Below are 27,881 nucleotides of genomic sequence, written 5' to 3'. Positions count from 1 at the left end.
GCCTAAGGGACTTGAGCATCTGTGCTCAAGTCCCTTATGTAAAATGGCGAGTATTTTGAATACAGCTGACCCTGCATATCAACTGATTGGTTGAATCCTCAGATGTGAAACCCACGGATATGGAGGGCTGACTGTACTGACTTATGCTGCAGCTACCTGGAGTTTATAAGCATCTATAACCGTGATTCCCCAACATCTTTCCCAAATAAGTTCTTTCATCTTTATTTTTGTAAAAAAACAAAAACAACAAAGTCGCCACCAAGCACTGGACAACTCACTAGCAAGGCCTTGCTTTACCTCCCTCCCTCCCTCATGTCCCAGGTGCCTGATTAACAGTGTCAAGGAGGCAGTCGGCATTGATGTTAGCTTTTCCCAAAGGGAAAACTACAAACAAGGCTTGGGAAAGGGAGGGAAACCTGGATAAGCTTTTCATCATTGAGAAGTCACTTAAAACTGATTTGTTTAAAATAACTGGTATGTCTGAAATGTAGGAAAGGAAGACCATGCTGTCAGCATCATAACCCTCTTTCGACATGTTTCCCTACAAGTGACGTGCTAGCTTGGCGGAGGGTCAGGCCAGGATTATGTTTTAAGGAATCAGAACGGTTTCATGAATTTGCTCAGCTTCCCAGAACAAAAACAGAGATAAATAATTGTTGCTTGTTAGGCATATTCTATGGTGGGCTGCAAGTCTGGAGTCACTGTTAGTGTATTTAGTGCCAATGAGAAGGCTGGCTCCCAGCCTTGGACACCGAAGTCCTAAAGACAAAGCAGAGAGAGTCCTGTATCCCCCATCACCTTCTGCTGAATATGGAGGATGGAGAGGTCTTGGCTGTTGGCCTCTCTTCCAGCCCATGCGCCTGCCAGAGGAAGGATCCTGATTCCCTGGGAGTGTGGGGTGAGCCCAAGGAGTCTGATGAGCAGAGAAGAGCAAGTGTAGTCCCTTCCGGGCTGACTCCATGCAGGGCTCAGGCTTCGGGCTTGCGGGGCCACCTGCACAGGGACCAGGCTACAGCCTTCAGGCCCAGGGTGGCCCATGGCACCAATGGTTTAGGCATAGCCGCCAGCCATCTGACTGGTGGCTGCATTGCTGCCTACTCCTCGCCAGGCCTGGAAGCTGAAGAAAGCGCTCACTCCATAGGCAATCATCACTAAACACGAAAAGAACTGAAAGAGAAGACAGCAGAGGTGAGTCTGTCTGCAGCACGGCACACGGGGCTGGGGGCTATGACAGTGATACAAGCACCAGGAAGGTAGATGCAGACAGTGAAACCCGGGGCCCCTCAACCAGAATGAGCTGCTCTGGAGCCACACCACCTCCTCCTTAACCATACACCCATTTGACCACCGTGGGGGCTGATGGGTACCAGGTTCTGGGGTGCCAACTTTATATTCTAGTGGGGAACCATTAACCACACAAGCCAGGTGTGTCTTAGATTGAGGGATAACTGGACAGTGTGCTAAGAGTCACCAAGGGGTAGGAGCTACTTTATAGACACATTTCAGGGATTTAGTTTTAAAAAGGCAATGTTCAGCTACCCTAGGAGTTTTTCTGGAATCAATTCATAGGTATCCCTACACTAGCACCTAAGGCCACGTTCAGAATTTCCATCTCTATCCTGGTGACTGAGTTCACAGATTTCAAAACCATCCTCACCAGAAAGAATGAGGAGACCCAAGTCCTGGTCTAACTCCCGCCCTACCCAGGACTCAGTTTAGTGGTGTCCCTTCACCTCTCTTAGCCTCAGTTTCCTGGTCTGTCGAAAGGACTGGCAGTCCCTGTCCCCCTCCCCACTGAGGGAGTGGAAGGACAGTGAGGAAGTGCCTGCAGGGGCTCGTGGGTGAGGCGTGCTCACTCATACTTCACTGGCTACCTGACGTGGAGCCCGAGTTTGAGCTGCATGGGAGAGCCTGAGGATCTCCCAGATGGTTTAAACCGAAAGGTTTTTGTGCGTGCCTTTCTCCAGGGGGGAGGATAGAGCGCTTTCAACAGATTCTCCAAGGGGACCTATGACCCTAAATCATTGCAGCACGACTGATTTACAGCAGCATTAACCCAAACTTCATTTGTGCCACCCAGGTATTCCCCAAGCATTCTGGTTCCTCGGGGTTTTGCTGTTAATTATGGAAAACTGAGCCCACTGAGAGGAGGGTAATTCAGCACGTGGCAGGTGCCTGGCCTGGGACCAGGGAGCAGTGAGAGTCCAGGGGCCCAGACCTTGCTTTGGCCCGTCTCCCCTGTAACTGCCGAGGGTGCCCCAGGGAACCATACTCACGGAGGCAGCTGCACGCTGGTTGTACTGCCGGGTGCCCTTCAGGGACGTCAGTTCAACCGAAGCAGAGCAGGTGATGAAGGCCGTGATGTAGAGAACGGTGGCGCCCACATTAAATATCATTAACTGGGGGTAGGTGGGGGAGAGAAGTCTTAAGACGTGAGACACTTCCGGTAACTGTGGAACCTCCTGGTCCCCACGAGCACATCCCTTTAGTAGCCAGAACAGGGGCTGGGGCTCAAGGATGGAGACACGTGGGTCTTTCCCTCTAAAAAGGCCTCAAGAGACAGCAGTCTACACAGGGTCAGCCTGGAGGCCATATGAGCAGGGAACGTAGACATACCGAAGGCTGAGAGATGGCGGGGGGGGGGGGGGGGGGGGGGCGGGCGGGTTGTGGAGGGGCTGCTAAAGTGACCTGGTCAGGACAGCAACAGTTCCACAAGGCAAAACCCATTCCTGATGGCAAGAGACCAAACCAAGCCTGTCTCTGAGTGCACCAGCTGAACCCAGGGCCTGCTTGTGTTGGCTCCCAGCCAGGCCCGGCCCTCCCTGTTGTCCGAGGACTTGGCTCTGAGGCTGACCCGTGCAGCGGGGGCGTGGGTGGTGGTGCCTCACGTCCCTCTCTGCCCTCAGTGGGAAGAACCTATGTCTGCCTTTCGGCCACATCCTAGGCTCTAGGCCCCATGTCAAATGCCAGGGTGAGGACCCCTAAGCCAGGCTGGCAAGGAAGGGTCCTGGGCTGACAACCAGGCCCAGGTCCCATTCCCCCAGCGCTTGGCCCCCGGAGCCAGTTGACACTTAGCAGAGATCGCAAACTGGTGGCCCTCAGGCATGTTTGGCTCATCCCATAGATTTTTTAAAAATATTACGTTTTAAATTTGATTTCATACGAAAACTTTAAGATCGCATATAAAACTTTCAATCTTAAAATATCAAGATTTGGCACTTGCACTCCCACTAACAACAGAGCTGAGTAGAGGCGGCTTCCTATGGACAGATAGGTGCGGGTTCTTCAGAACCCCTCCTGACCTATTTGACCCACGCCTCTTACCTGTGCCCGGAAGGGGGCTTGTAGCCCCTATCCCAGAAAAGCCCAATTTGGCAATCATAATTCAGCCTCCTCTAGGAGGGTGAGACACTGCCTTGCCATCATGGCCTGGGAAAGGAGCCTCCTTCCATCAGCAGCTGTGGCTGGGCCCCAGATCTGTGCTAAGAGACACCACGGCCCCTCCATCTCCGGGGATGTCTTTCTTCAAGGCTCCTAGGACACGAGGCAGGGGCTGGACCCTAGCCAGGAAGTCAGGCCGCCCCCTCCTCATGCCAGGATCTTCCCTCCAAGCCCAGTGCCCGCCGCAAACACCACCTGGCTCCTGCCAGTGATGTCAAGATCTAACAAACACGGTCTGTCTTGAGGATGACTCACGTTTCCTCAGCTTCAAAAGTCATTGAATTGCAAACAATGCTGCCTAGTCCCAGCTTTGCTTGTCTTACAATCATGTGCCTCTCTTGCCTCTCTCTGCTCACTGAAAGCCTCAGACCCCAGCTGCAGGGGTTTTCCGGGTCAGAGAAAAAAGCCCTAGCAGCTTTCTCTGTGTCTGGCCAGGGTACTTCCTATGGACACTCACAGCTCTGTGTCCTAAGGAGACTGACCCGGGCAACCCGGGACACCATCCTCTGCCAGGCTGCAGGGGCCTCACCCTGCAGACAGCGGGGTGCGGGGGGTGAGATGGCACGTTGAGCCCTGCACACACCGGGCCCAGCCTCGGTGATTCCTGCCAGCTCAGCCCAACCTCCAGGCCCAGGGCTGCCAGTCAGAACCCACAGATTCAAATCCCCACTGCCCCCCAAAAGGAAAAATACTTTCAAGATCCCAAATGGCCTCCAGTCTCTCCATTCAACAGCCCCTCACTTCTACTCCCTTCGTGGGAGAAAGTCAAGCCTAAGTTCTCCTGGATTCATGGCTCTCAGTGCTCAGAAAAACTGGACACCTGAACCACCAATCCTCCCTCCCCGACCCAGAGCTACAGGCCAGCGAGGACTTCAGCCAACCCCCACCTGCCACTTCTCATTTAGGGAAGGCTGCATTGTCACAGCTACACCCAGAGGCAGAGGGGTCACCCTGGACCCACCCCCAGGGTTCCTACCCAGACTCACCACCAGCGGCCAAGGCACCATGTATAGCTTCATGTGCAGCTGAAACAGGTAGAGGATGAAGAAGACGATTGTCACCAGCCAGAGGAAGACAGCGACAAACATCACCCAGCCATAGGCCGGGTACAGGTGGTACGAGGTGTCGGCAATCAGGGCCCACACCAGCAGCCCCAGCACCTGGAGGGAGCGAGACAGGGCCAGCGTCTCCCAGAGCCCCCAGCGCTCAGGCTGGAGCCCACAGACCAGAGGCTTCCAGGCCTTTGCCATGGGGCACCCTCTGCAGGACACATTTCTCATTTGCCCAAGAAAAATTTATTTGGCTCCTACTGCATACCAATACATACCAAGCCCTTGCCTGGTAACGTACTCCTTTCAGATCTCAGCTGAAATGTTAATGTGCTCCAGGGCACCTTCCCTGCTCCTCCAGTCTGGGTTCCAGAACTCTCTTCTGTGCTCACATGGCCCCCCAGGCACCCACCACCCAAGACTGTAATTCTATTTCCTTCCCCAGACTGGAAGCCACAGCAGCAGTGCCTTCCACCCTGCTGCCTCCAGGGTGAGACCCCTGCAGCCCCGGAGGGGTGGTGTCCCAAGCTTGCCCAGTTCCCCACGGGCAAGACAATGACTGTCCCATTCATAGGTGCACCTCAGCACCCAGTACAGGACCCGAGCTTGGTCAGGAACTTAGTAAAAGGCTCTGAAAGAAAGATGAAGTCACCAGCACATCCCTGAAGGAGGGACACACAAGCACAGAGTCCCAGAGGTACGGTGACCTCTGCCTGGTGCCCTACCAAGCCCCTTCCACCCCCAGCTTCTCCGACTCTCCTAATTGCGCCTCAATACAGGTGTTACCATCCCCACCTTACAGGTGAAACTGGGCCTCAGAAAAGCAAAAGGACCTATCACGCCATTCCTATGTGGCAGGGTGAGCCCCAACATCCCTGTAGTGTGTGTAGCGGCTGACAGCATGGCCTCCGGAGCCAAGTGCCTGATTTAAAACGCACTCCCCTTACCAGCTGTGTGACACTGGGTAAGCTCACAACCACTCTGTGCTCTGGACACATCACCTGTCACATGAGTATAAAGAGCATACCTACCTCATAGGTTCAGGACCCATGGGGGTTTGTATACATAAACGAACAATTCCAGCTGGGGACGCTGTGCTGCAGGGAATTTTACACGGGTAGGTTGGCTGAACCCCTCATGGCCTCGTGGGGAACTTGGCAGGGTGGTACCTCACTTGTGGCCATCCTAGCCTCCCCCAAGCCTCTCCTGGCCCCTTCCCTGCTGGCTGAGACCCCACAGGCCAGCACGTCCTCCTTCACCGCAAGGGCATTCTCCAGAATCCCTGGCCGGCAGCAGGCCTCGGGACTGGCCGCTGAGGGAGGGAGGATCAACTGGGGGGCTGTGGAGAAAGGCTGCTTTGCTGATGAAGACACAGAGAAAGCTGTCACTCTTCTTCCCATGGACAGTGTGTGACACCAAGGCTCCCAGTGACCTTGCCACCGTCTCAAGGATGAGCCAACCATCAGTTGGATCACAGGGAAGTGGCTCAGGAGCGAAACCCACCTCTGCTGCTGGTTTGGGGGATAGAAAGTCCCCCCGCCACAAGCTCCTAGACCAGACACGGGAGAGCTGTCACTCACCCCAGAGCAGCCAGAATGGGTGCCTGCCAGGCACCCCACCGAAGCACCCCTGCCAAGGACCAAAAGGGAAGTTTCTGTATCGATCTCCCTACACCTGTGGGGTCAGGGCAGGAATAAGCCTAGCTGAGGCCGGGCATCCAGCAGCCCCTGTGACGACTTTCCTTTCTCCCCACCACCTGGAAGTGAGAGGTGGAGCCCTGGGCTTAGGAGTCAGGAGCTGGGATTTCATCCTGCCTGGGCTATGGGACACCAGGCAAGTGCCTTCCCGCTCTGTGCGGCTCACCAGGGCAACTCGAGTCCGCCTGCTAGAACGCAGGCCCCCGAGGAATCCTTCTTTGGTCATCGCTGTGTCTCCAGTGCCCGGCAGTGCCTGGCGCATAGACCTGCTCGATAAACACATGCTCAAGAGGTAACTGGCCTCTGTTTCCTTATCCAGGAAACAGAGGTCAGACCCCTGCCCCCGACAGGTGCTGTGTGTCACAAGAGGACGCAGGGGTGAATCGGTGAATGTGCTCCCAGCCCTGCCTCCCTCCACCCAGGGGTGGGAGTGGGAGACTCGGGAAAGCGCCCACTCCCCCCTCTCTCCAGATTTTTGCACCTGCTCCTCCTCCCGTTCCGGGGTGGGGGGGTGAGACCCCAGGGACGCCCACCCCACACTGCACCCTGCCAGCCTCCCCTGCCCTACCTCTAGCCTCTAGTGCTCTCCTCTAGCCACCACCACCAAGCTGGGTGGCCCATGGGGCCCAGTTTGCAGGCGAGGAAGGTGGGACAGGTAACAGGGCCTTGAGGGCAGTCACACCGCTGGGGGCACAGCCCTGACCCATGAGGACCCAGAGTGCGGGTGTCTCAGCACAGCCCCCCAACCACCCAACCTTAGGACACCCTGCCTGAAACAGACACATCGGTGGGCAAGAGCCCCCAGGGCTGGGGGAGGGTCACTGTTACAAAGGAGGACAGACACTCCCAAAGCAGGACGCAGGACCCTCCCAGGGGAGGACTGAGCGTCAGGGGCAGACAATTATCTCCTCACTTAAAGCAGGGTCCTTACAGGCCTCCATGCCATCGTGTTGCCTGGTTCCAACTATCTGAAAGGAAGTTAGAAAATGCGGTGAACTGAAAAATCAAGAAAGGATCGATCTGGGTTTACACTAACGTACACTTATCAATTGTTGGTGTATTACTCATGGGCTTGGTCACAATAACCACATAACGCCCTCCAGCTGTGTGCCAGGCCGCAGGTAAGCACCTTCCCTTTTATTTCACTGACTTCCCCAAACCCTCTCATTAGTCAGTATTATGTGTTATCCCCATTTTCCAAACAGGAGCTCAGAGGAAAATGAGTCATCTACGGCCACCCGTGGGGAAAGGGCAGGGCAGGATTTGAACCCAGATCTGTCGTTCTCTGGACCCTGGGCTACTGAGAGTTACTTAGTGATGTATAAAAAATGAGGACACTTCGCTGGCTCCGAGGGGGCAGGCCCCGCAGGCATCCAGGCTCTCTGGTCTCTGCCTCGCCCTCCTGCCCAGCCCTGATTTCCGGATCAGCAAGCGCAGCCTGAGAGACAAAGCTGCTGCATAAGCAGTGGGAATTTCTGGTTCCTTCTGGCCTTGCTGCCCAGGGAGCCGCCTTGGTTTCTGCCCTCCCCCACCTCAACCAGACAGACTGGTTTTTCCCGTCCCCTCACCCCAGCCCCAAGAATCTACAGGAAGTGCCCCAGCCCAGGACAGGGCACCCCTACACGTGTTGACCCTCTGCTGGCCGGGGTGGCCCTGCATGGGGAGCTGGGCCCAGGCCTCATCTCCAGAAGCTGCAGGAGCTGCTGGACCCCTCCCTCCTGCTGTGGACCCACCGTCTAGCTGGAAGAGGCCAGAGGACTTGTCTTATAGTCCAGTACAGAACAGTAAACCCCACTGTGCAGGGGGAGGGCAGTAGGGTGACGAGGGTGGAGAGCAAGGCAGGAGGCCCCACCTCTGCCACCTGCACACAGGGCTTCACCCAGGCCCTCGTGCAATTCTGACACCCTCTCTGACCACAGGCCTTGCCGTGTGCATCCCTCTGGGTTCACTCATTCAACAAATATCTGTTGAGCACCTACCACTGTGTGTGTGAGCCAAAACATGAAAAGCCCTGCTCTCCTGGCGGGGGACAGCGGGGCGGGTAGCAGATAAAAACCCAATACATGAGGGAAACGCAGGATATGTGCTGTGGGGGAAAATCCAGCTGAGAAGGATAAGAAGGCCAAGAAAGATCTCACTAGGACATGTGAGCATGCGAGAGGTGAAGGGAGGGAGCCATGTGGCGAAGAACAGAACTCTGTGCCTTTACCTCCGGGGGTCCCTGTCTCTTGCCTACGTGTTCATCTGTCCCCATGTTTCTCCATGGGGGTCTACACATGTATCTGTGTGTCTTACTCTTAAAGACAGACACACACAAATACACATACATACACAGAACCAAACCTCATCCCCTCGGTCCTTCCAAACTCTCTGAGGCCCCAGCAACACCTCCTCAGGCATGCACTGCAGATAAACAAAGAGAAAGGTCTGGAAATCTTGAAGGAAAAAAACAAACAAACCCTGTCTTCCTGAAAACCTAAAGATTTCTGATTAGGGGTTTTCTCTTTAAATGATGGCTGTCAAAAAGGTCACATTCAAGAAATATAAGAAAAAAAAAGGTCTCATTCACACATGCCCCAGGACCTTTGCACCTCCAAACAAAAATTTCTCAACGACTGGATAACAGAGATATTTTTGTTAAAAGCAACTGCAGGGCCAGAGAGGAGAGGAATTAGTCACAAATGCCTGACCAAGAGGCATTCCTCAGTTAGGGTGGGCCCCAATCCAGGGACTGGAGTTCTTATAAGAGGGAAACTGGACAAAGAGACACAGAGGGAGAACACCATGTGAAGATGGAGGCAGAGATTAGAGTGACGTGTCTCCAAGCCAAGGAACACAAAGGATTGCTGGCAACCACCAGAAGCTGGGAGAGAGGCATGGAACAGACTCTCCTTCAGAGCCTCCAGAAGGAACCAACCTTGCCAGCACCTTGATTTTGAACTTCTAATACTGTGAGACAATAAATTCTTGTTTTATTTTTAGCCACACCACGTGGCATGTGGGATCTTACATGAGATCAAACCCATGCCCCCCTGCAGTGGAAGCATGGAGTCTTTAACCACTGGACCGCCAAGGAAGTCCCTCTGTTTTTTGGTGGGGTTTTTTTTGTGTGTTTTTTTTTTTTGCGGTACGTGGGCCTCTCACTGTTGTGGCCTCTCCCGTTGCAAAGCACAGGCTCACGGGCCCAGCCGCTTCGCAGCATGTGGGATCTTCCCAGACCAGGGCACGAACCCGTGTCCCCTGCATCGGCAAGCGGACTCTCAACCACTGCGCCACCAGGGAAGCCCCTTGTTATGTTTTTTAGGCGACCTAGTTTGTGGCATTTTGTTATGGCAGCTGTAGGAAACGAATACATCTTTCTTAGCTACTCTTTGAGTCTACGAATGGCTGTTATGATCTGATTGGTCAAGACCAATGCCCAACATAGGCTTAACACTCTCCGTGCTCTAATGTTATCACTCTGAGAGGTTAGAACATGGGTTTCCCGATCCATTCTCTGTGGCTGGTTTCCTGTAGTAGTAATAGTGTGTGCAGTTCCTAGGGGTGTGAGGCCTTGGAAAAATAATGCATCTAATAAGCACCAGGCACAGTTCCTGGCAGATAAGGGTCCTCAGCCAGTGGGGCCCCGCCCACCTTCCAGATAAGGCAGCTGGGCTTATCCAAAGAAAGGGCGGTGCGCAGGTGGTAGGGAGCAGAACCCAGTCCAGCCACCCCCCAGGACACCTCTTGCAGCTACTCTCCCTCCATTCCTCACAGGCTAAGGGTCCCTGGGCAGAACACTTCACCCCTTTAGACCTCAGTCTTCCCCCCTGTACAATGGGAGCAGGGAGGTCTGCTCAGTGTTCTCCAAGGATCCCCTAAGTCTGAGGCCTGACACTCCTCAACACAGGGCTCCTCCAGGGGGGCCCACAGCCTTCCCTCCCTTGTACTTACTGGAGGGACTCCACCAATCCCATGAGCACTTGGCTAACTCCTCTCCCGCCCAAAGATGGTCATGCCAACTCTCCTTTTAATCCTCTCCACCTCCTGGGCTGAGTTAGACCCTTGTAGATTTGGCGTGGTCTTAGAAGAGGCACCTAACCTTTCTGGTTTGTTTCTTCATCTGACACGTGAGGCGGTTGGACAAGTACACCTCTCCTGGTCACCTCATAGGTGTGTCATGCAAGTAAAATACTGTAAAGGAAAAAGTGAAAAGTTGTAGAAGTTGTGAGTGGCTAGGAGGGCTGTTTGACAGCTTAGAGGGAGTAAACCCCACACCGCAGCGTCCATGCGGGGGACAAAACCTCAGTGCCTGGAGGCTGACGTTAGGGTTTTAAACTCAGCAGCCGTCAAGGCACACAGGTCACAGAAGTGACTAAGGTGGCCCGGGGAGGTCTGTGGAGCTGAGAGCAGCCTGCCAGAACTTAGTTCCCCAGCCAGGGATTGAACACATGCCCCCTGTACTGGAAGCTCAGAGTCTTAACCACTGGACCACCAGGGTAGTCCCAAGAACTTCTGATTTTCCAGGAGACGTTAGAAATCCGAATATCTACGTGAAATCTTCAGCTTTTCAAACATTGGCGATGAAACCAAATGTTTTAGAAACAATCTGAGGGCAGGGCCCATCCAAGAGCCCCCAGGACTCCCTTCTCCCCACTGCACCATCCAGAAAACTGCGGCCCAGGGGACCACGTGAACCCTTCCCGGGGTTCCCCCTCACAGGGACACATCTGGGCAGCTGAGGACACTCAGAACTTGGCCTGACCAGGCCCATACTCCACCCCCGCCCTGGCCCTTCTCCCTACAGTGAAAGGGACTTTATGGGGACAAAAAGCCACCCATTGTGTCCCAGGAGACAAAGGCGCAGGGGACAGAGGCTCCGGGTGCCTGCGTGGCCACAACAATTCCACACACCACCTCCTTCCTCCCTGTGCAGAGGGGCTGGGCTCTAGGGAAAGGCTCCTTGGAATTCCCGCTCTGTACACTACGAGCCTTCGAGAATCCTAGGCCATCACACCCCAGCTCTACAGGAGGTGCGAGGGCATTCAGAACCCAGCCCGAGCCAAGTGACCCGGTCCGGGGTGGTATTTAACTCGGCCAAGCCTCCCTTTTGTTACCTGAAAAGCAGGCACGTGAATTACCAAATCGAGTCATTGAACAAACTCTCCCGAGGGCCCGCTCTCTGCCAGGCACTGTTATAGGCCCCGGAAGTGCAGCGGGGAGCCAGGCAACCAGGGTCCCCACCCACGAGCACCCCGCTCCCAGCCTGGGCTGCCATGGAGGAGGAGGAGGATGGGAACACTGGCTCAGGGCCTGGTTCACCTCCAGGGCTTTCCAAATGCAGCCTTTATCACACTGCTTGTTATTCCTGAGTCCCCGAGTCTCAGAGCTAGAGATGAAAGAGACTTCTGCCCCCATGGCCCCGCCGCCCCCAGAGCCCCTCATGAGGGGCTGCACGTCAAGGAGCCCACTGCCACCACTCTTCCTTTGGGGTCTCTCTCAGGGTTCTAGAAAAATCTTCCCAACATGAAGCTCAAGCTGCCTCCTGCCTACCCCCTTGCTGGTTCCCACTCTGCACTCTGGGGCCAGAGACTAAGCAGGTTCCCTCGACAGAGACGCATCCCCAAGGCATCCGCGAGGCCTTCCCTGGCTCCCAGAGCCAGCAGCAACGCACCCCCTGGGTGAGGTTCCAGGAATTAAGACCTGCTCACCTTCCTCCCTTGGGGGTCTCCTGGTCCTCCCCAGAAAGTCACCGGTGCCTCCCCAGCACTAAGACCCTTACGGCGACACAGAGCTTTCCCAGGAAGGCCTTAGTCCCCTTGAAAGCCCAGGTCAAGTCCAAATCCAGCCCCCGTCAGCGCTTCACTCCCAGGAAGCCCAACTCTCTCAAGTAGCACTTGGCCCATTTCACAGATGAGGAAAGCAAAGCTCTCGGAAGAGATGGACGTGGCCCAAGGTCATGCACTGTAAGGGTGGGGACAGTTCTGTGACCCAGTAGATAGAGACGCCCAGAAGAGGACAGAACTCCAAATTCCAGGAGGTAGGGACACTCCCTGGAGACTAATTTGTTTGCAGGGAGCATCACTGCCCCAGAGGCGGGAGCAGAGAAGGGGCAGGGGCAGTCCTTGAACCCTGGGTGGAGAGGGATGACAGAATCTTATGTTCTCAGCACCCCAGGCGGGTCCCCATCCGGCTGTCAGACCTCCAGAGAGAGCTGGCTGCTGGGAGGCTGTCAGACCTCCGGAGAGAGCTGGCTGCTGGGAGCATATGAACTTCATTAGCCCCATGAGGCCTGGCCTCTCTACCTGCTGAGGAACAGGGCTGGGGGGAGGGGCACCTAAAGTGAGGGTCTTCCTTATTCCCTGGACTTCCTTCCTCAGACACTAGCTCTAGTCCTGACTCTGTCACTAATGTTTGGGGTGACACTGAGCAAGCCCTACCCCATCTAAACTTCGAGGACAGACAAGTGATCCCATCTGGCTAATCTCATACAGGCTGGCAGATCATCTGGTATCTGACCTCTCCGCTCCTAACTGAAGCTCAAACATCCCAGAACAGCCCCAGGTCTGTTCCCTAGCAACTGGGCCCTGCCTGACCTTCAGCCCCGGCCTTCCTGCTCTCACGTCTCCGTGAGACCCTGTGGTACCATCCTGTCCTCCCACCCCTTGGGCAAACAGGAGGGGCCAACTCAGCCCAACAGCAAAGGACCAGTTTATATCCAGGGCTGGGCTCACTGGACTGCCAAGGAAAACAGGCTCTCCCCCAACGCTCAGGTTCCAAATCGCCATGGGGACCAGGGCAGGACCCCCTGCAGCTCCCTCAGACCATCTAAGAGCAGGAAATCAGGGCATAATCCTCACTGAGTTCCACCACAAACAACTCACCAGCTGATAAGGAGTAACCAACACCTGGCCCTGATACTCCAACAGAAACTGAGAGCATCCACCACACGTGGACAGCTCTGCAGCCCTTACCTCTTTCCACTTACAGATGGTTAAGAAAAGGTCACCCAGCCAGTAACGCTGAACTCAAAGCCATTGCTTGCTGCTCTGTGATCCTGGGAGCTTTCCCCTCTTTGGGCCTGAGGGAGACTTCGAGTGCCATCTTCATAGCTTTTGCTGCACCCATAAATGACCTGTCCTATTGTTTTACCCACTATTTTCATTTATTTGGAAGATTTTTTTGATAAGTTATTCTATTTTTAAAATGCATGATATATATGACATGATAGGTAACAAAATGGTGCTTTTAGCATGTCTCCCTCTTCCCCTGATACTCAATTTCTTCCCTGGGGGCAACCAAGAGTGATTTCTCAAGTGTCTTGCCAAAGACTACCTAGGCATGCATGCACACACATACACTTCAGATAGGCGAGTGTGTATATTTCTATAGCCTGTGTGTATTTCTCCCAAACGACAGTATTCTACACACACAGGTTTTCACCTTGCATTTTGCACTTAACCATACAGCCTGGAGATTGTCCATCATTACACACATACAGAGCTGCCTTATTGTTTTCGTTGAGGGGTAAGAAGTTATCTTTTTACTAACTGTATCGTATGCCACTGCATAAATGTATCATAATTTATTTAACTAGTCCTCATTGATGAATGTGGATTTATCAAATAAGAATTTTAAGAAGAAACTTTTAAATCACTAAAAAGTAGAAAACCTGCATTATCTACCACAATAGAAGCTAACTATAAAATTAAATACAACAAAAATTAACAATATTAATACATCCCAGATAGATACAGTTGTCTTCCCAGGATCCAGAGCTCCAGTTTTAAATTTAAAAAGTGTTGGGAAGGCACTAAAGACACTTTAGCACCCAGATGAGGCTGTCTCCTCCAGCAATCTTCCAGGACTGTGATTGACTGTGGATGATACAACACTTTCCAAGCCCTACATGGGAGACTTTCTTTATTACCTCGAAGTGGGAAAGTCCTAACTCTGACACAGTTTCCAGAAGCCAGAAAGAAAAAAGGAAAGAAAACAAGAAATTCGGCAACATAAAAATAAGTCTTTCTGACCAAAAACAAAACAAGACAAACAAGCAAACAAAAAACACCATAAAAAAACAAACAAAAAAAATACCCTGAGCAAAGTCAAAAAACAAACTAGGGAAAAAATATTTGCAAATCATCTAGCACTCCTAGCAATTGACAGGGCAAAGACCAACAACTTAATAGAATGTGGAAAGAAGCAAACATACAAGGAAATGCAAATGGCTCTTAAACATATTTTTAAAAGTGAGGTTCTTTAACCTAACTCATAAGAGAAATGCAAAACAATGCTACCTTGACCTGCCATTTCGCCTGTCAGATGGGAGCTGTAGGGAACAGGCACTCTACGAGAAGGCTCACTGAGGGGCACAAATGTGACCCCTATGGAGGGCATCTGACAATCTCTAACAAAATCACTAACACACATAACCTGAGCCAGCGGTCCCCCTTCCAGAAATGTACCATACAGATGCGCCCAGTGGCTTGGGCAAGATCATTCACCGTGACAGTGTGGAACAGCAAGAGTGGAAACCCAAGTGTCTGTCAACAAAGGGACGGGCCACACAACTCGCACCACAGCTGCGGGATGGGCTGCTACAGAAGCCACAAGAGAAGCGATCACGCTTCAGGTACTGAGACGAAAGGACCTCCATGACACACTTTTAAGTGAAAAAGGAAAAGTGCAGAAGGATGTGTATAGCCTACAGCCCTGGAGTAAAGTGGGGAGAGGTGGGGACCTATAGCCACATTTGCAGATCTCCTTAAAGAAAGCCTAAAATGCTACACAGGAAACGGAGAAGAATGGGCATGGGGGAGGTCAACTCTAACCAAAGGGGACAGAGATTTTTCACTGTGTTCTTTCCCACTCTGTCTTAATCTAGACTGTTGTAAATACATTACCTATTAAAGAAATTAAGGAAATAAAAGATTAAAAAGAGAAAGATACGTGTAGCTCTATGTGCAACGATACAGAACATCCCTAGGTGTATTGCCAAGGGGGTAAAAGCATGGCGGGGCACAGGCAGAGTGCGCCTACCTGTGTTTTGATAGGGGTCATGTGTAGAAATAACTGCACTGACTCACCCTGGAATGCCACACCCATGATGCCTCGGGCAAGGGCGGGGGATGGGGATGGGAGGAGTGTCCCGACTGGGATGAGAGATTACATTTTCATTGATAACGCTTTGGACTGCTGGAACATTTTTGCCGTATGTCTGTATAATTTTTTCAAAGAATAAAAACAGGCCCATCAATAGAGAAATGGCTAAATGAGCTCGGGCCCTACCGTGACATCCTGGGATAGCCCGAAACAGGAAGGAGGCAGACAGCTCTGCATAACATGAAGAGATGCAGGTGCCCTGGGTGTGAGAAAAGCAACCGAACAAAGGATACAGAATAAAACCATCAACGTTTTTTAAAATGCACAGGAAAAAGAACTAGAAACACCCCAACACAGCAGTTCCCTTGGGGAGAGGGGTAGGGGATCCAAGAATAACTTTAGCCTTACCTGTAATAGGTTTTTGCTTTTTAAGGATAATGTGTCCATATATTGTTACATAATTATAAATTGATTCCAAACACTCCACACTCTCCTAGCCACAAAGTGGGGCGGGTAGGCGGAGCTAACAATACAGGCATTGTTTTGCTGGGTACAGTGGAGTAGGAAGGAAGGTGGGTAGCATGCAGGGCGGGGAATGCTGCCCTAAGGAGGCTGAACCCATGAAACTCAGTGCTATGGAAAACCCTGTGAGTCCCCAACACTGTGATCCCAATATGGCCAACCTCTGCTCACACCTCGCAGATCCCAACAACCCTGTCTAGCCAACTTGAAGGGCTGACTTTCAGCCTCTGCCCTGCCTCCAACCTGAAAAGGGGCTGCCATGCCTTGTGGGGCTGGAGAGAGTCAGGAATACCACAAGGAAAAACTTTCTCACACTCCCAGGTGCACAAGGATGGAGCAGGTAGCCTTTAGAGGGACTGAGCTCCCTGTCCCTGGAAGAATGCAAGCTCATGTTGAGGACACACCGAGGGGCCTTTGGGAGCAAGTATAAGAGGCCTAGGATTCTATGACCTTGTGAATCCTAACTGCCCTTCGTTCTAACATATACAGCGCTAAGCCCTTTGCAGGCATCAGCTTCCACATTCCTCACAATCCCACCATCACCATTTCACAGACAAGGAAACTGAGGCTCAGGGATATTAGGGAACTTGCCCAAGATGACAGAGCCAGGATTTGAACCCAAGGCTCTCTGCTTCCACCAATCCTCTCACCAGCACCCACGGATCACTGTGATCAAGTGGCAGGTGAGGCTTCTGATCTGCTTATTCATCTGCCAACTGGGAATCATGTGACCACCCCCAATCCCAAGAGATAGGGCAAGAGGGAAGGATAAAAGGTGCCAAACACAACTGCCCTACCGACACAGGCCATTCATATGGTTTCTATGTCCTGAGCCTCAAGGATGCCTTCTGACTGCTGGGCCTTTATACGAGGTATTCCAAGGTTCATCTGCTCTGCACCTCCTTACTACCCCTTCCACATAACTAAACCCTTCAGGGCCCACTTCCATTAGGAAGCCTTCCCTAGTGGCCCTGGCCCCTGATGAGTTCCCCTTCCTGAATTTCCTCTCCTTCCCGTCCAAAGCACCCTACCTCCCACATGTGATGAATTGGGAGATTGGGATTGACATATATACACTAATATGTATAAAATAGATAACTAATAAGAACCTGCTGTATTAAAAAAAAAAAGCTTCCAGGTTTTTAATGACCAAGAGCTGTCTCTAGATCAAACTTGCCTGCTTCCATTTTTAGATGCTCTCTGCATAAATTCATGTTTCCCTTTTTGCCTAGGCTGCTAGGAAACTCAACAAAGAATTGACAGCCTTAAACTTGCGACAGATTCCGGATCTCCTTTTAGCTCTCTTTAAGTCAATCCCTACCCAACCCACACATACACCACCAACTTTTAAAAATATATTACGTTAACTCTTCCATCATATGTGACTTGATATCATATTCCATCTCATGTTCTTTCTGGAGCTAGATGGGGTTGGGGGAGCGATAAATCAGTGAACACTGAGGTTGGTTCTTCAGGACACATTTAATACTAAAATAAACAAAGAACACATCTTCTCAAGAAGCTGGGGCCTTTCTTCCTTCCCTTCCCACCGCCCTCCTCCCACATCTGGAACTCTTCACCAGATCCTGGGAAACAAAAGGGTCTGATGGAGAATTAGCTTTCACCTTCTCGTGTACTGCCTCCTCCAGGCAGCCTTCCCTGATCCCTGCACAGGTAGCTTATCCTTTGAGCTCACAGACAAAGAGCTTCTGGACAGCAGGCCCTGAGCCTGGGGTCTCCATCACTCCCACAACAGCACCACACCCAGTGCCCAGTAGGAGCCCAGAAGAGTGTGGTAATAGAGCACGGATCAGAAAAGTCAGGCCACTCAGGGCTTAGATCCCAGCTCTATCACTCTGTGAGCTCTTGGGCAGAGAACTGACCCCTAAGCCTCAGTTTCCTCACCTGAAAAGTGGAGAATAAGAGAATATGAAGCTCTTGCCAGAAGGCCTGGAGCTTAGTTTGCACCTGAGTGATGGGAGCTATGATGGCTTCGCAGAAGACGGGGTGCCTGTTGAGTGGAACCCTCCTTGTCTCAGACCCAGTGGAACTGTCCGTTGCCAGAGAAACAGTTCAGGAAGCAGCTTCTCCCACAAGCCAATTGGTGAAGGCACTAAAAGGTGCAGGTCTTCAGAACTCTGAAGGGAGACCCCTGTCCCCCTTTCCCCGGGCCCCAAAAGCACTGCAGGGAGAGCAGAAGGAGGCCATCCCACTCACACTCAGTCCCTGGGAGTCTAAGTGCCAAGCTCCACCACAGCTCTCCAGGCCAGTCCTGCATTCCATGGACAGCTCAGTGTCTACATTTGCACGATGGGACCCAGATGCTCAGCCCACGGGGACCCCCAAATCAGAGCCACAAGCCTCTGCCACAGGAAGCTACCCCAGTCCTTGCAGGCACAGCAGGACCTTCCTCTAGTTCCCCTTATTCCAAGTTTCATTGTTCAAATGCAAAAGGGGCTGATGCTCAGGTCCTGTCTACCGGGAGCTAACCCTGGGGACCCACCAGGCAGCCTCATCCTGCTCAGCCCAGCAGGGACCCCTCTGCTGTTCCAAAGCCCCTAAGGCTGTGAACAGAACATGGTCACCACTTCTCGCAAGGTATTCAAGCCTTCCGCTTCCGGCCACCCAGAAACAAGTGCTTCAGCTCCAGTGTAGGGGAGCAAAACTTGCCACCCCAAAATTCATCTCTTGGCATAATAATTTTAAGCTGCTGATCTAAGAAACAGCAGACATGGGAAAAACTGAAAACCAAGGTTTCTTACCCTTTTGTAAGAAACATTTACATGTGTAAGGGAAATCTCCATCTGTAAGGGTGTCTCCCTCACGGTACCAAGAGGTGGACCAAATCTCTAGAAACATATCATTGGAAAAAGTAACGACTTAAATCTGAATCACAATTGTTTACTGTGCTTTTCCTGCTCACCTCCCATAACTGGCTCCCCATCCTCAACATCCTCTTGTGTCTTTAGCTGAAGATGGTGTTTAAGGGGAGGGATTTGGCCATTTGGGGAGTTTCTCAGTTTTTCTGGGTCTTTCCCATGTGTACATGTGATTAAACTTTGATTTTCTCCTGTTAATCTCTCTCATGTCAATTTAACTCTTAGACCAGCCGGAAGAACTAGACGGGTAGAGGAAAATTTCTTCCTCCCCTACACTGGCTAAACCAACCTGCTGGCTACTCTCCCCACTTCCCTTCCACTTCCCCACCCCAAGGCTTGCCCCGCACAGTGGCCCGCCCTTTGAACACCCTTTCCCTACCTCGGCCTCAGATTTCAGTGAAGTCCCTGCTCAAAAGTCACCTGTCCTCCATGAGCCTCCCTGGACTCAGAATTGATCATCCCTCTGCTCTGTCCTTTCCCACCCCTGGGACTGGGACTCCCTTCCTGCTTGGCTGCTGTACCCTTCACAACCACCCGGGAGCCTAGCGCTCAGCAGCGCTCGGGACAGGCTTTTCCTACCTGCAGATTTAAATTAGTCCCCAGTCGGGACCTCTCCCCCGCCCCGCCCCTCCCCTTCACAAAGAATCTGCCAGACTGCTCAGAGAGAAGTTAAAAATGTAGATTTCTGGGCTGTAGTGACTGAGATTCCAATTCCACATTTTTCCCGGGGGTGGGGACCAAGATCTACATTTTAAACCTCCGAGAGAGTCTGAGGCTGAGGTGGGGGAGGGGCCCCACAGGAAGAGATTTGAGGAATTCTGAAAGAGACACCTGGCCCAGGGGGAAGAATGCTCACCTGCGGTAAGGAGGGAGGTTTGGTCTCGGACCCTGCCTTCAGTCCTAAACCTGGCAGCCTAGCTAGGACCCAGCAGTGGGACAGCAGGAGGTGCCCTAATGCAAAATGGATCTTGGCCCACCTCCAATTCCCCCCTAGTCCTCTGAAAACGCACCAAGCCCCTCCCACAGGGCAGCCCCCAGCTTCCCGACTCGCACCAGAGGGTACCATGGGGAGAAAGCTAACACCTTCAAGCCTGAAATTGGTGTGTGGGGGGAGGGGTGGTCCCATCGATCGGCCTCGGCTGGGGTCTACAAAGGGTATTGGATATAGAGGTGTCCTGCCTCTGGCTTCCCACAAATCCCTCCCCCAGCGTTGGGCGCGGTATCTCGGCCCCAAGGGGCCCGTCAAACCGGCCGGAAACCGGCAGGTTACCCAGTGGGAGCCAGAAGGGCCGGGCTCCCGCGCGGGAGCCCATAGGGCCCTGCCGAAGGGTCTGTGCTGGACCGGATGTGCCCACTCGGTTAGACGAGGAGTGCTCTGGGGTGCAGCCACGGGGAGCCGCTGGGAGCTTGGCAGAGGGTCAGATGAGAGTGAACTTTGCCTCAGGCTGGTGCTGGAGGGCTGGGGGCTTAGTCCTGGCAGAGGGAGAGCCAGAGACGGGGAAACAGAGAGAGAGAGTGGCGCGCGGTGATTGTGGCTTTTGTGAGAGCTTCTGTGGGTGAGCTCTTGGTGACCACTTGGGAGGGAGTGATGGGGCGCTGAGGTGGGCACTCTGACATTGGTGCACCTTGTGTGTGCTCGAAGAGACGGCAACTAGGACGTCTCGGGGTGAGAGGGTTCCAGGGTGATCTCGGGGGCGTCCGTCCTAGAGGCGCCCCCGAGGAAGGCACGGCGCATCGGGGCGCATGTGAACCTGGGTTGGGGGTGTGCGAGAAGCAAGCAAAAAGGGCAGCTCTAGAGCCCCCGACCCCTCCTGGCCCCCCGGGACACCCCGCCACCCCCCGGCCCCGGACCCCAGGCCCCAAGCGCGCGCTCACCAACTGCAGCAGCATGAGCGCCCCGAGGCTGGAGCGCACGAAGCCCAGGTCTGGGCGCAGCGCCGAAACCGCGGCGCTGCCCCCCTGCGCCGGGCTGCTGGTCCGCGTGCTCACTTTAGACGGGAATTCAGCCATGGCGGCTCCGCTCGCCTCCACAGGTTGCTCCCGCCGCCGTCGCCGCCCCTCCTCGCGGCGGGTGCCGGCTTCTGCGCGGCTCCTCCGAGGAGACTCGCGCTCGCGATTCGGCTCCCGGGGCTACGTGCGGCGTCTGGGCGAGCAGTCGGGAGCCGCCAGGTGCGGCCGGAATCCCGGCCCCGCCCTCTCCACGAAACCCTCCCCTTTAACCCTTCGCACACCGCCCGCCGGTCCATCCCGGAGCCACACCAAGTCGCCATCTCTTTGACGCGGAAACTGAGGCCGTAGTCAATGAGATGGCCCCACCAGAACCAGCCTAGATAGCCTCCCGTTTCTCTCCCCGGGAAAGCCGCCTGCTGACAGTATCCCCCGCATTCGCGGCAGCTTTGACCGCTCCTTCGCTCCCTCCTCACCCTTAGCTTCCGAGCCTCGGGATAAACTGGCGGCCGCTAGCAGAGTGGGCAACTACCGGCTCCCTGCCGAATGCCTCTCTGGCGCTGTGTGCCCTTGGGCGAGCCCTTGCCCCTCTCGGAAGTCTCCCCGTAAAGCGGGATCGGCATCCCTGTGCAGAGACTCCCAAGGAGTCCCGGGTGACCGAGCATCCTGGAGGGGAGGGTCTGGATAAATTGTGGGTGTGCGTGGAAGGGGGAGGCCCTTTTATGACTCAGTTGATGTGGTTTTCTCTTCTGAACTGATTGAGCAGTAACTTAGAAGATCGCTGAGCCTCAGTTTCCTCGTCTGCAATAATAGGGATATAAATGGACCTCACTCCACAGAGCCGCTGTGCAAAATAAATGAAATACTGCACGGAAAGCTCCTGCCACGCCAGGGGTGGGGGGTGGCGGTGAAGGTGTCAGAAGGTGGGAGATGATGTTGGACTTACGGTTTCGTTGCTCCACTTGCACCCTGAAACACACACACACACACACACACACACACACATACATCCCTCAGGCCACATCGACCTGCACAGATAATTGATTCATTTATTCATCAACCAATGATTGCTGAGACCTTACTATATGTCAGACCCTACCCCAGGCCATGTGAATACAGCAAGCAAAAAACCACCCAAGGCCTTCTTGGATCCCACTTTCTACTGGGGGTAACAAGCAATAAACTGGAGAGAAAAAATAAGTTCAGGTAGTGACAAATCCTGTAACTAAAATAAAACAGGGAATTCCCTGGCGGTCCAGTGGTTAGGACTCAGCGCTTTCACTGCTGGGGGCGGGTTCGATGCTTGGTCTTTGAAATAAGATGCCACATGGTGTGGCCAAAACATAAATAAATAAATAAATAAATAAATAAAACAGAGGAGTGTGACAGAGATGACCAGGAGGCAACTTTTAGACAGAGTGGTCAAAGATGACCTCTCAGAGAAGGTGCCCTTTGATATTTACTCAACTGGAGGTTCAATGCCCACTCCCCACCCCCAATGCACCTGAGACCCTCTTCTCCACCCCACACATAGAGCAGATACTCAGGGAATGAGGAGTGCTTCTTGGTAGCTGCCAAATCATTACCCAGAGCCCAGCCTCTCTGCAGACTGTGTGAGCCCAAGCGCAGAACAAGGCTGTTGGGTAAACCCTTAATTTTACAGTGTCGCGGAAAACAGTAAGATCGTTGTTTCTGAGGCAGATTCTAAAACAGTAGGATGTTTTGGTTTGGGTTTGGATTTTGTGTTTTTGGTTAATCCCACTTTCATTCCTTTCAAATGGCAGCGAGCAAGACTCAATCACTGTATTGTTTTTTCCTTCGACCTTTTCTTCCAAACCAACTTCACTCGTCCCCAGTCAGAAAAAGTGGGAAGGAACCTGTCCCCAGGCTGGAACCTGATGCCCACCCAGAGCTCCCACTGTCACCCTGGGCTCTTGGGATGGGGGGGGAGCCAGCTGGGGATGAGGAGGAGAGGGTCTGTCCGTTCCCAGAGCTAGTCCCCCCTCCTCGGGTCTGTGCAGGCCATCTCCACAAAGATCACCTGCAGCACCTGTCCTGTCTCACCTCTCCTTAATTCTACGAAGGCTCCCTACTCTGGCCAAGCACCTACTGTGTACTGGGCCTGCTGTCCCTTGGGGTGGGGATGGAGCGTACTGGTGAGGCTGTGGGGTTCTGGCACTGAGCAGATGTTCAGTGTGCACCTTGGGTGCGCCAGGCACTGGGGACAGCCCTGAGAGCCATCCAAGCAGAGACCCTACCCTCAAGGAATCTGATGGGGGAGACCGCCTCTAGATATACAAATGCACAGATAAATAGATAATTACAGATTGTGATGATATTACTACAAGAAAAAGCAAGATGCCATGGGAAAGAATAATTGAGATTTGGGGGTGTCGTTTAGATAGCTGGGTCAGGGAAAGTGTAAACATTTAAGCAGAGACTTGAAGGATGCCTAAGAATCAGACAGGAAAAGAGCATTCCAGGCTGAGAAAACTACCATACATGCAAAGGCCCTGAGGCAGGAAAGACTTTGGAGTCTTTGAGGAGGGACATAAAGTTATAGATTGAAGGGACTGGGGAGAGATGAAGTTCAAGAGGAAGCCAGGGGCCAGGTCACCTGGGTCTTAAACCCTTGGTAAGACAGTGTTGTGGCCGCGTCTTATGGCATGCGGGATCTTAGTTGCCCTACCAGAGATTGAACCCGTGCCCCCGGCAGTGGACGCATGCAGTCCTAACCGCTGGACCGCCAGAGAATTCTTGGATTTTATTATTAAAAAATAGACCATTAGGGCTTCCCTGGTGGCGCAGTGGTTGAGAGTCCGCCTGCCGATGCAGGAGACACGGGTTCGTGCCCCTGTCCGGGAAGATCCCACATGCCGCGGAGCAGCTGGGCCCGTGAGCCATGGCCGCTGAGCCTGCGCGTCCGGAGCCTGTGCTCCACAACGGGAGAGGCCACAACAGTGAGAGGCCCGCGTACCGGGTTAAAAAAAATAGACCATTAGAGGGCAGTTACACTGTTTGATTTCCAATTTTAAAAAATTCACAGAAAGATTCCGCTGGGGGTCATCCAACAATTTCCAGAAGCAGCTTTGGGAGGTCGCTGATTATAATCTGCAAATATCGATTGAACACTTTTCCAGCTGGCCCTATGCTTGGTGCTGTGGGGTTGGTTGGTTTTGGTTTCTTTATTTTTAATTGCCCAATTAACTCATTAGTTTATTTCATTGCACATCTCACACACACATCTCCAAACCTGCACCCTCACCTCTAGCTAATCACTGAGAAGACAATATATGGAAATATAGAGACTTGCTTTGTTTGTAACTTTTAAACATTTTTACAAAAAAATGGGATTATACTGTATACATTGAAACTTGATTTTTTCACTTAACATATCTTGGAAATTTCTCCATGACGGCACCTGAAGACTGACCTAATTCTTTTTATATGTCGTATAATATTTCATGGAAGGGCTATTACATTATCCCTTCCCTTATTGGTAAAAAGGTAAGTGGTTTCCAACAGTTCCTCATTACAAGTAATATTGAAACAGGAGGGAAAGGGGCAGGGCACAAGCTTTAAAAGAATGACATAGCCATTGAGGATATGACAAAAACTGGTTAGAACTGATTAGTCCCAAGATGGTGGAAGATTTGATTTCCAGTAGACCCTGACCCTCATTATACACTCATTATAATCATTAGCATATACTAAGTGACACACCCACAGGAGCCAGAACGATTCTGAGGCTAACCATAAAAGGCCAATAAGTGGGAGGTGGCCCAAATCCTGGAAATCCCCGCCCCTTCTCCAAAATAGTTGGAATAATCCTCCCACTTGCTGGCCTATGAAATTACACAGCCCATGAAAACATTCCATATTTTGGAGCTGCTCTTGCCTTTTGAGACAGACCGCATTCTGTCTATGGAATATGTATCTCTCTAAATAAATACACTTCTTACCTATCACTTTACCTCTCCCTGAATTCCTTCTGCGCTGAGACATAAAGAACCTGAGCTTCGTTAAGTCCTGAAACCAGGTGTGTGATCTCAAAAGACAGTAGGTTCAAGTCCCAGCCCATGGGTTCAAGTCCTAATCTGAGTTTTGGCTGGGTTCGAATCCCATCTGAGTTATGAGGTTTCAATATTATATCAGCCTTCTTATTTATGCGTCTCTGTACACACATAACTCCAGTCTTCAAAGCAGAACCACTGGATTGAGGGTATTTGTAGGTTTTTTTTTTTTAAGAGATACTTCCAAATTGCTCCAAAAGACCATATTTTTGACATCCTCATTAAGAGTAAGTGAGTTTATGGGACTTCCCTTGTGGTCCAGTGGTTAAGAATCCGCCTTCTAATGCAGGGGATGTGGGTTTGAACCCTAGTCTGGGAACTAAGATTCCCACATGCCATTGGGTAACTAAGCCTGTACACAACAACTAATACCCAAGTCAGCCAAAAATAATAAAAAAATAAATATTAAAAAAAAAAAAGAGTAAGTGAGCTTAACTATTTGCCTGCCCCTATGGTCATATGTAGTGAGCTTAAAAAAAAAAAAAGTCTCATTGTTTCCATTTGTATTTCCTAATACTTAGCTAGTGTGGCTGAATATTGGCCTTTCATATTTCCTTTTCTGTGAATTTAAGGTTTGAATCATTTGCCTTTGTGTAGTGAAGAATTAAATTTGCCCAAAGGGTGGTCTGGCCATTTTTCCTCAGTTTCTGAGAGGTAATCTCTAAACCTTTGGACCGTCATGCCTGATAGAAACATCTTTGCTTAGGGTGGAGGCACTGTCCATCAGCTCAAGCAGCTCCACCTGGAGGAGTTGGACACTGAGCTCAACCGTGGCCAGGTGATGATGAAATCCCAAGGAGGGCTCCGGCCACCAAGGCAGCTGGTGAGTTTACCTGGTTGGCAGTACTCCATGTATACTGTCACACATCAGTGCTGGGAAAGTAATGCATGGAGTCCGTGACTCCCTGGGGAGAGGACAACGGACATTCCACTTTTGGAACTTAAAAATCACCCTTTAAAAAAGTATACAATTCAGTGGTTTTAGTGTATTCCCTATAATGAATCATCACCACCGTCTAATTCCAGAACATTTCCATCACCGCATGTCTGATTTTAATCTGTGTTCTTTATCTGTAACATACTGTAACTGTGAGTATAACAGCTTGCAGCACATTCTGTGAGGCCTTCTAGCTAATGAATTATTGAACCTGAGGGTGGTTTTGGGACCCCCTCGAACCCTGCAGTTGTGTCAGAAGTGACAGCGGTCTTGTGGAGTACTGTACTCCCTCCAATGTTGCAGCCCAGTTTGTGTTGTTGTTTTTTAATTTTTGGAGCTCCTTTTATATGTTGGATCCCCTCTCCCCATTGTCACTTTTGTATGTTGCTATTGTTTTCTCCTACTTTGTTTCTCCCACTCTGTGGCATTTTGATAAACGTGACAGTCATGTAACCCCGACCAAAATTAAAATATAGAACATTTTGATCACCCCAAAAAGTTCCTTTGTGACCTCCACCCTGGCCCCAGGCAACCGCTGACCTGTTTTCTGTCATTGTTGTTTTGCCTTTTCCAGAATGTCATATAGAATCTTACATGATATACTTGTGGCAGGCCAAGATGTTCCATCCTAATCCCTGGAACCTGTGAACGTTACCTGTTATGGAAATCGGGATTTTGCAGATGTGATTAAAGACTTCGAGATGAGGAGATTATCCTGGATTATCTGAGTGGGCCCTAAATGTAACTACAGATGTCTTTATAAGAGTGAGGCAGAGGGAGATTTGATAACAGTAATGTGAGCACAGAAATAGAGATTGACAGGATGCAGTCAGGAGCCAAGGAATGCCGGTAGCTTTTAGAAGTGGAAGAGGCAAGGAACAAATCCTCCCTAAAGCCTCCAGAAGCAACCAGCCTTGCTGACACTTTGATTTAGCCCCTTAAGGCTCATTTTAGACTCCAGATCTACAATAGAATAAATGTGTTGTTTTAGACCACTGAATTTGTGATAATTTGTCACAGCAGCAAGAGGAAACTTATACAGTAGTCTTTTGTGAAAAGCTCTTTTGTGTAACATAAAGTTTTTGAAATTCATCTGATGAAATGAAATTCATATTTTATGGCAAGACAAGACAAATTTCAATACAAAATGTTTTTTCGTATGTTTCTCCTCCCTCCCTTTTAGTGTGTATTGTGTGTCTGCATTAACCAGACCTCTATAGGAGATAACATTCCTTCTTAATCTTGTAAGGGGTCACAATGACCCACTACTTGCTTTGTACATGCAGATCTCGATTGTGTAAACTGTCAATACGTCATGTGATGCATAACTCTTTGTCTCAAAAATGTATATAACTCTGCTTTGACCTCTAACAGGTGGAACAGTTAGTCCTCAAAGCTTTTGGAAAGGCTATCTGCCTGGTTATATCCTCAGATTGGCTTGGATGAAATTTTCTATTTCTTTCTTAGATTGACTATTAATTAACTTTTCATTGACACATCTATGTTGATGAGCATACAGGTAGATTGATTGTTTCCTTTTATTAAGAAATGTATTCCATGGGGCTTCCCTGGTGGCGCAGTGGTTGAGAGTCTGCCTGCCGATGCAGGGGACATGGGTTCGTGCCCCGGTCCGGGAAGATCCCACATGCTGAGGAGCAATAAGCCCGTGCACCACAACTACTGTGTGAGTCTCCGCTCTAGAGCCCGCGAGCCACAATTACTGAAGCCTGCGCACTAGAGCCCGTGCTCCGCAACAAGAGAAGCCACCGCGATGAGAAGCCCGTGCACCGCAACGAATTGTAGCCCCCGCTTGATGCAACTAGAGGAAGCCCACCCGCAGCAACGAAGACCCAACGTAGCCAAAAAAAAAAAAAGCTTCATGATGTTGGGTTTGGCAATGATTTCTAGGATTTGACACCAAAAACACAAGCAACAAAAGTGAAAATAGATAAATTGTATTACATCAAAATGAAAACTTCCTGCATCAAAGGACACAGTTAAATAGAGTGAAAAGGCAACCTAAGGGAGAAAATATTTACCAATCATATATCTAAATCTAAAAAGAGGCTAACTTCCAGAACATATAAAGAACCCCTACAACTCAATAACAATAACAACAAAACTGATTTTAAAAATGGCCAAAGGACTTGAATAGACATTTCTCCAAAGAAGATATACAAATGGCCAACAAGCATACGAAAAGATGCTCAACACCACTAATCATTAAGGAAATGCAAATCAAAACCACAGTG

General features: G+C 51.3%; 1 protein-coding gene across 12 annotated transcripts; it reads right to left on the bottom strand.

The window, feature by feature from the left end:
* Positions 1 to 206: 206 nt before the first annotated feature.
* On the bottom strand, positions 207 to 20,848 carry PLLP (plasmolipin). 12 transcript variants are annotated; one of them, XM_033844496.2, is made up of 6 exons: positions 20,548 to 20,685; positions 10,269 to 10,360; positions 8,519 to 8,590; positions 4,428 to 7,155; positions 2,277 to 2,399; positions 207 to 1,167 (listed from the first exon to the last, which is right to left on the bottom strand). In XM_033844496.2, the coding sequence occupies exons 4-6, from the start codon at positions 4,719 to 4,721 to the stop codon at positions 1,051 to 1,053; spliced, it is 534 nt and encodes a 177-aa protein (XP_033700387.1). In that variant the 5' UTR covers positions 4,722 to 7,155; positions 8,519 to 8,590; positions 10,269 to 10,360; positions 20,548 to 20,685; the 3' UTR covers positions 207 to 1,050. The 12 variants fall into 12 exon arrangements, with proteins under 12 accessions (XP_033700387.1, XP_033700388.1, XP_073651648.1 ...); XM_033844497.2 differs by having other exon boundaries at positions 8,531 to 8,590; XM_073795547.1 differs by having other exon boundaries at positions 8,519 to 10,360.
* Positions 20,849 to 27,881: the final 7,033 nt, after the last annotated feature.

Source organism: Tursiops truncatus, chromosome 19, assembly GCF_011762595.2.
Source record: "Tursiops truncatus isolate mTurTru1 chromosome 19, mTurTru1.mat.Y, whole genome shotgun sequence".
Taxonomy (NCBI): domain Eukaryota; kingdom Metazoa; phylum Chordata; class Mammalia; order Artiodactyla; family Delphinidae; genus Tursiops; species Tursiops truncatus.
This window is presented reverse-complemented; position numbering and strand designations above follow the sequence as displayed.

Excerpts from the sequence above, each read along its gene's own strand:
- PLLP (XM_033844493.2), bottom strand. The coding sequence starts at position 20,682 with ATGGCTGAATTCCCGTCTAAAGTGAGCACGCGGACCAGCAGCCCGGCG. Across the intron at positions 4,602-20,547 it reads CGCTCATGCTGCTGCAGTTG|GTGCTGGGGCTGCTGGTGTG; the intron begins GTGAGCGCGCGC and ends CGCTCCCTCCAG. Across the intron at positions 1,168-2,276 it reads ACCAGCGTGCAGCTGCCTCC|TTCTTTTCGTGTTTAGTGAT; the intron begins GTGAGTATGGTT and ends CTTCTCTTTCAG.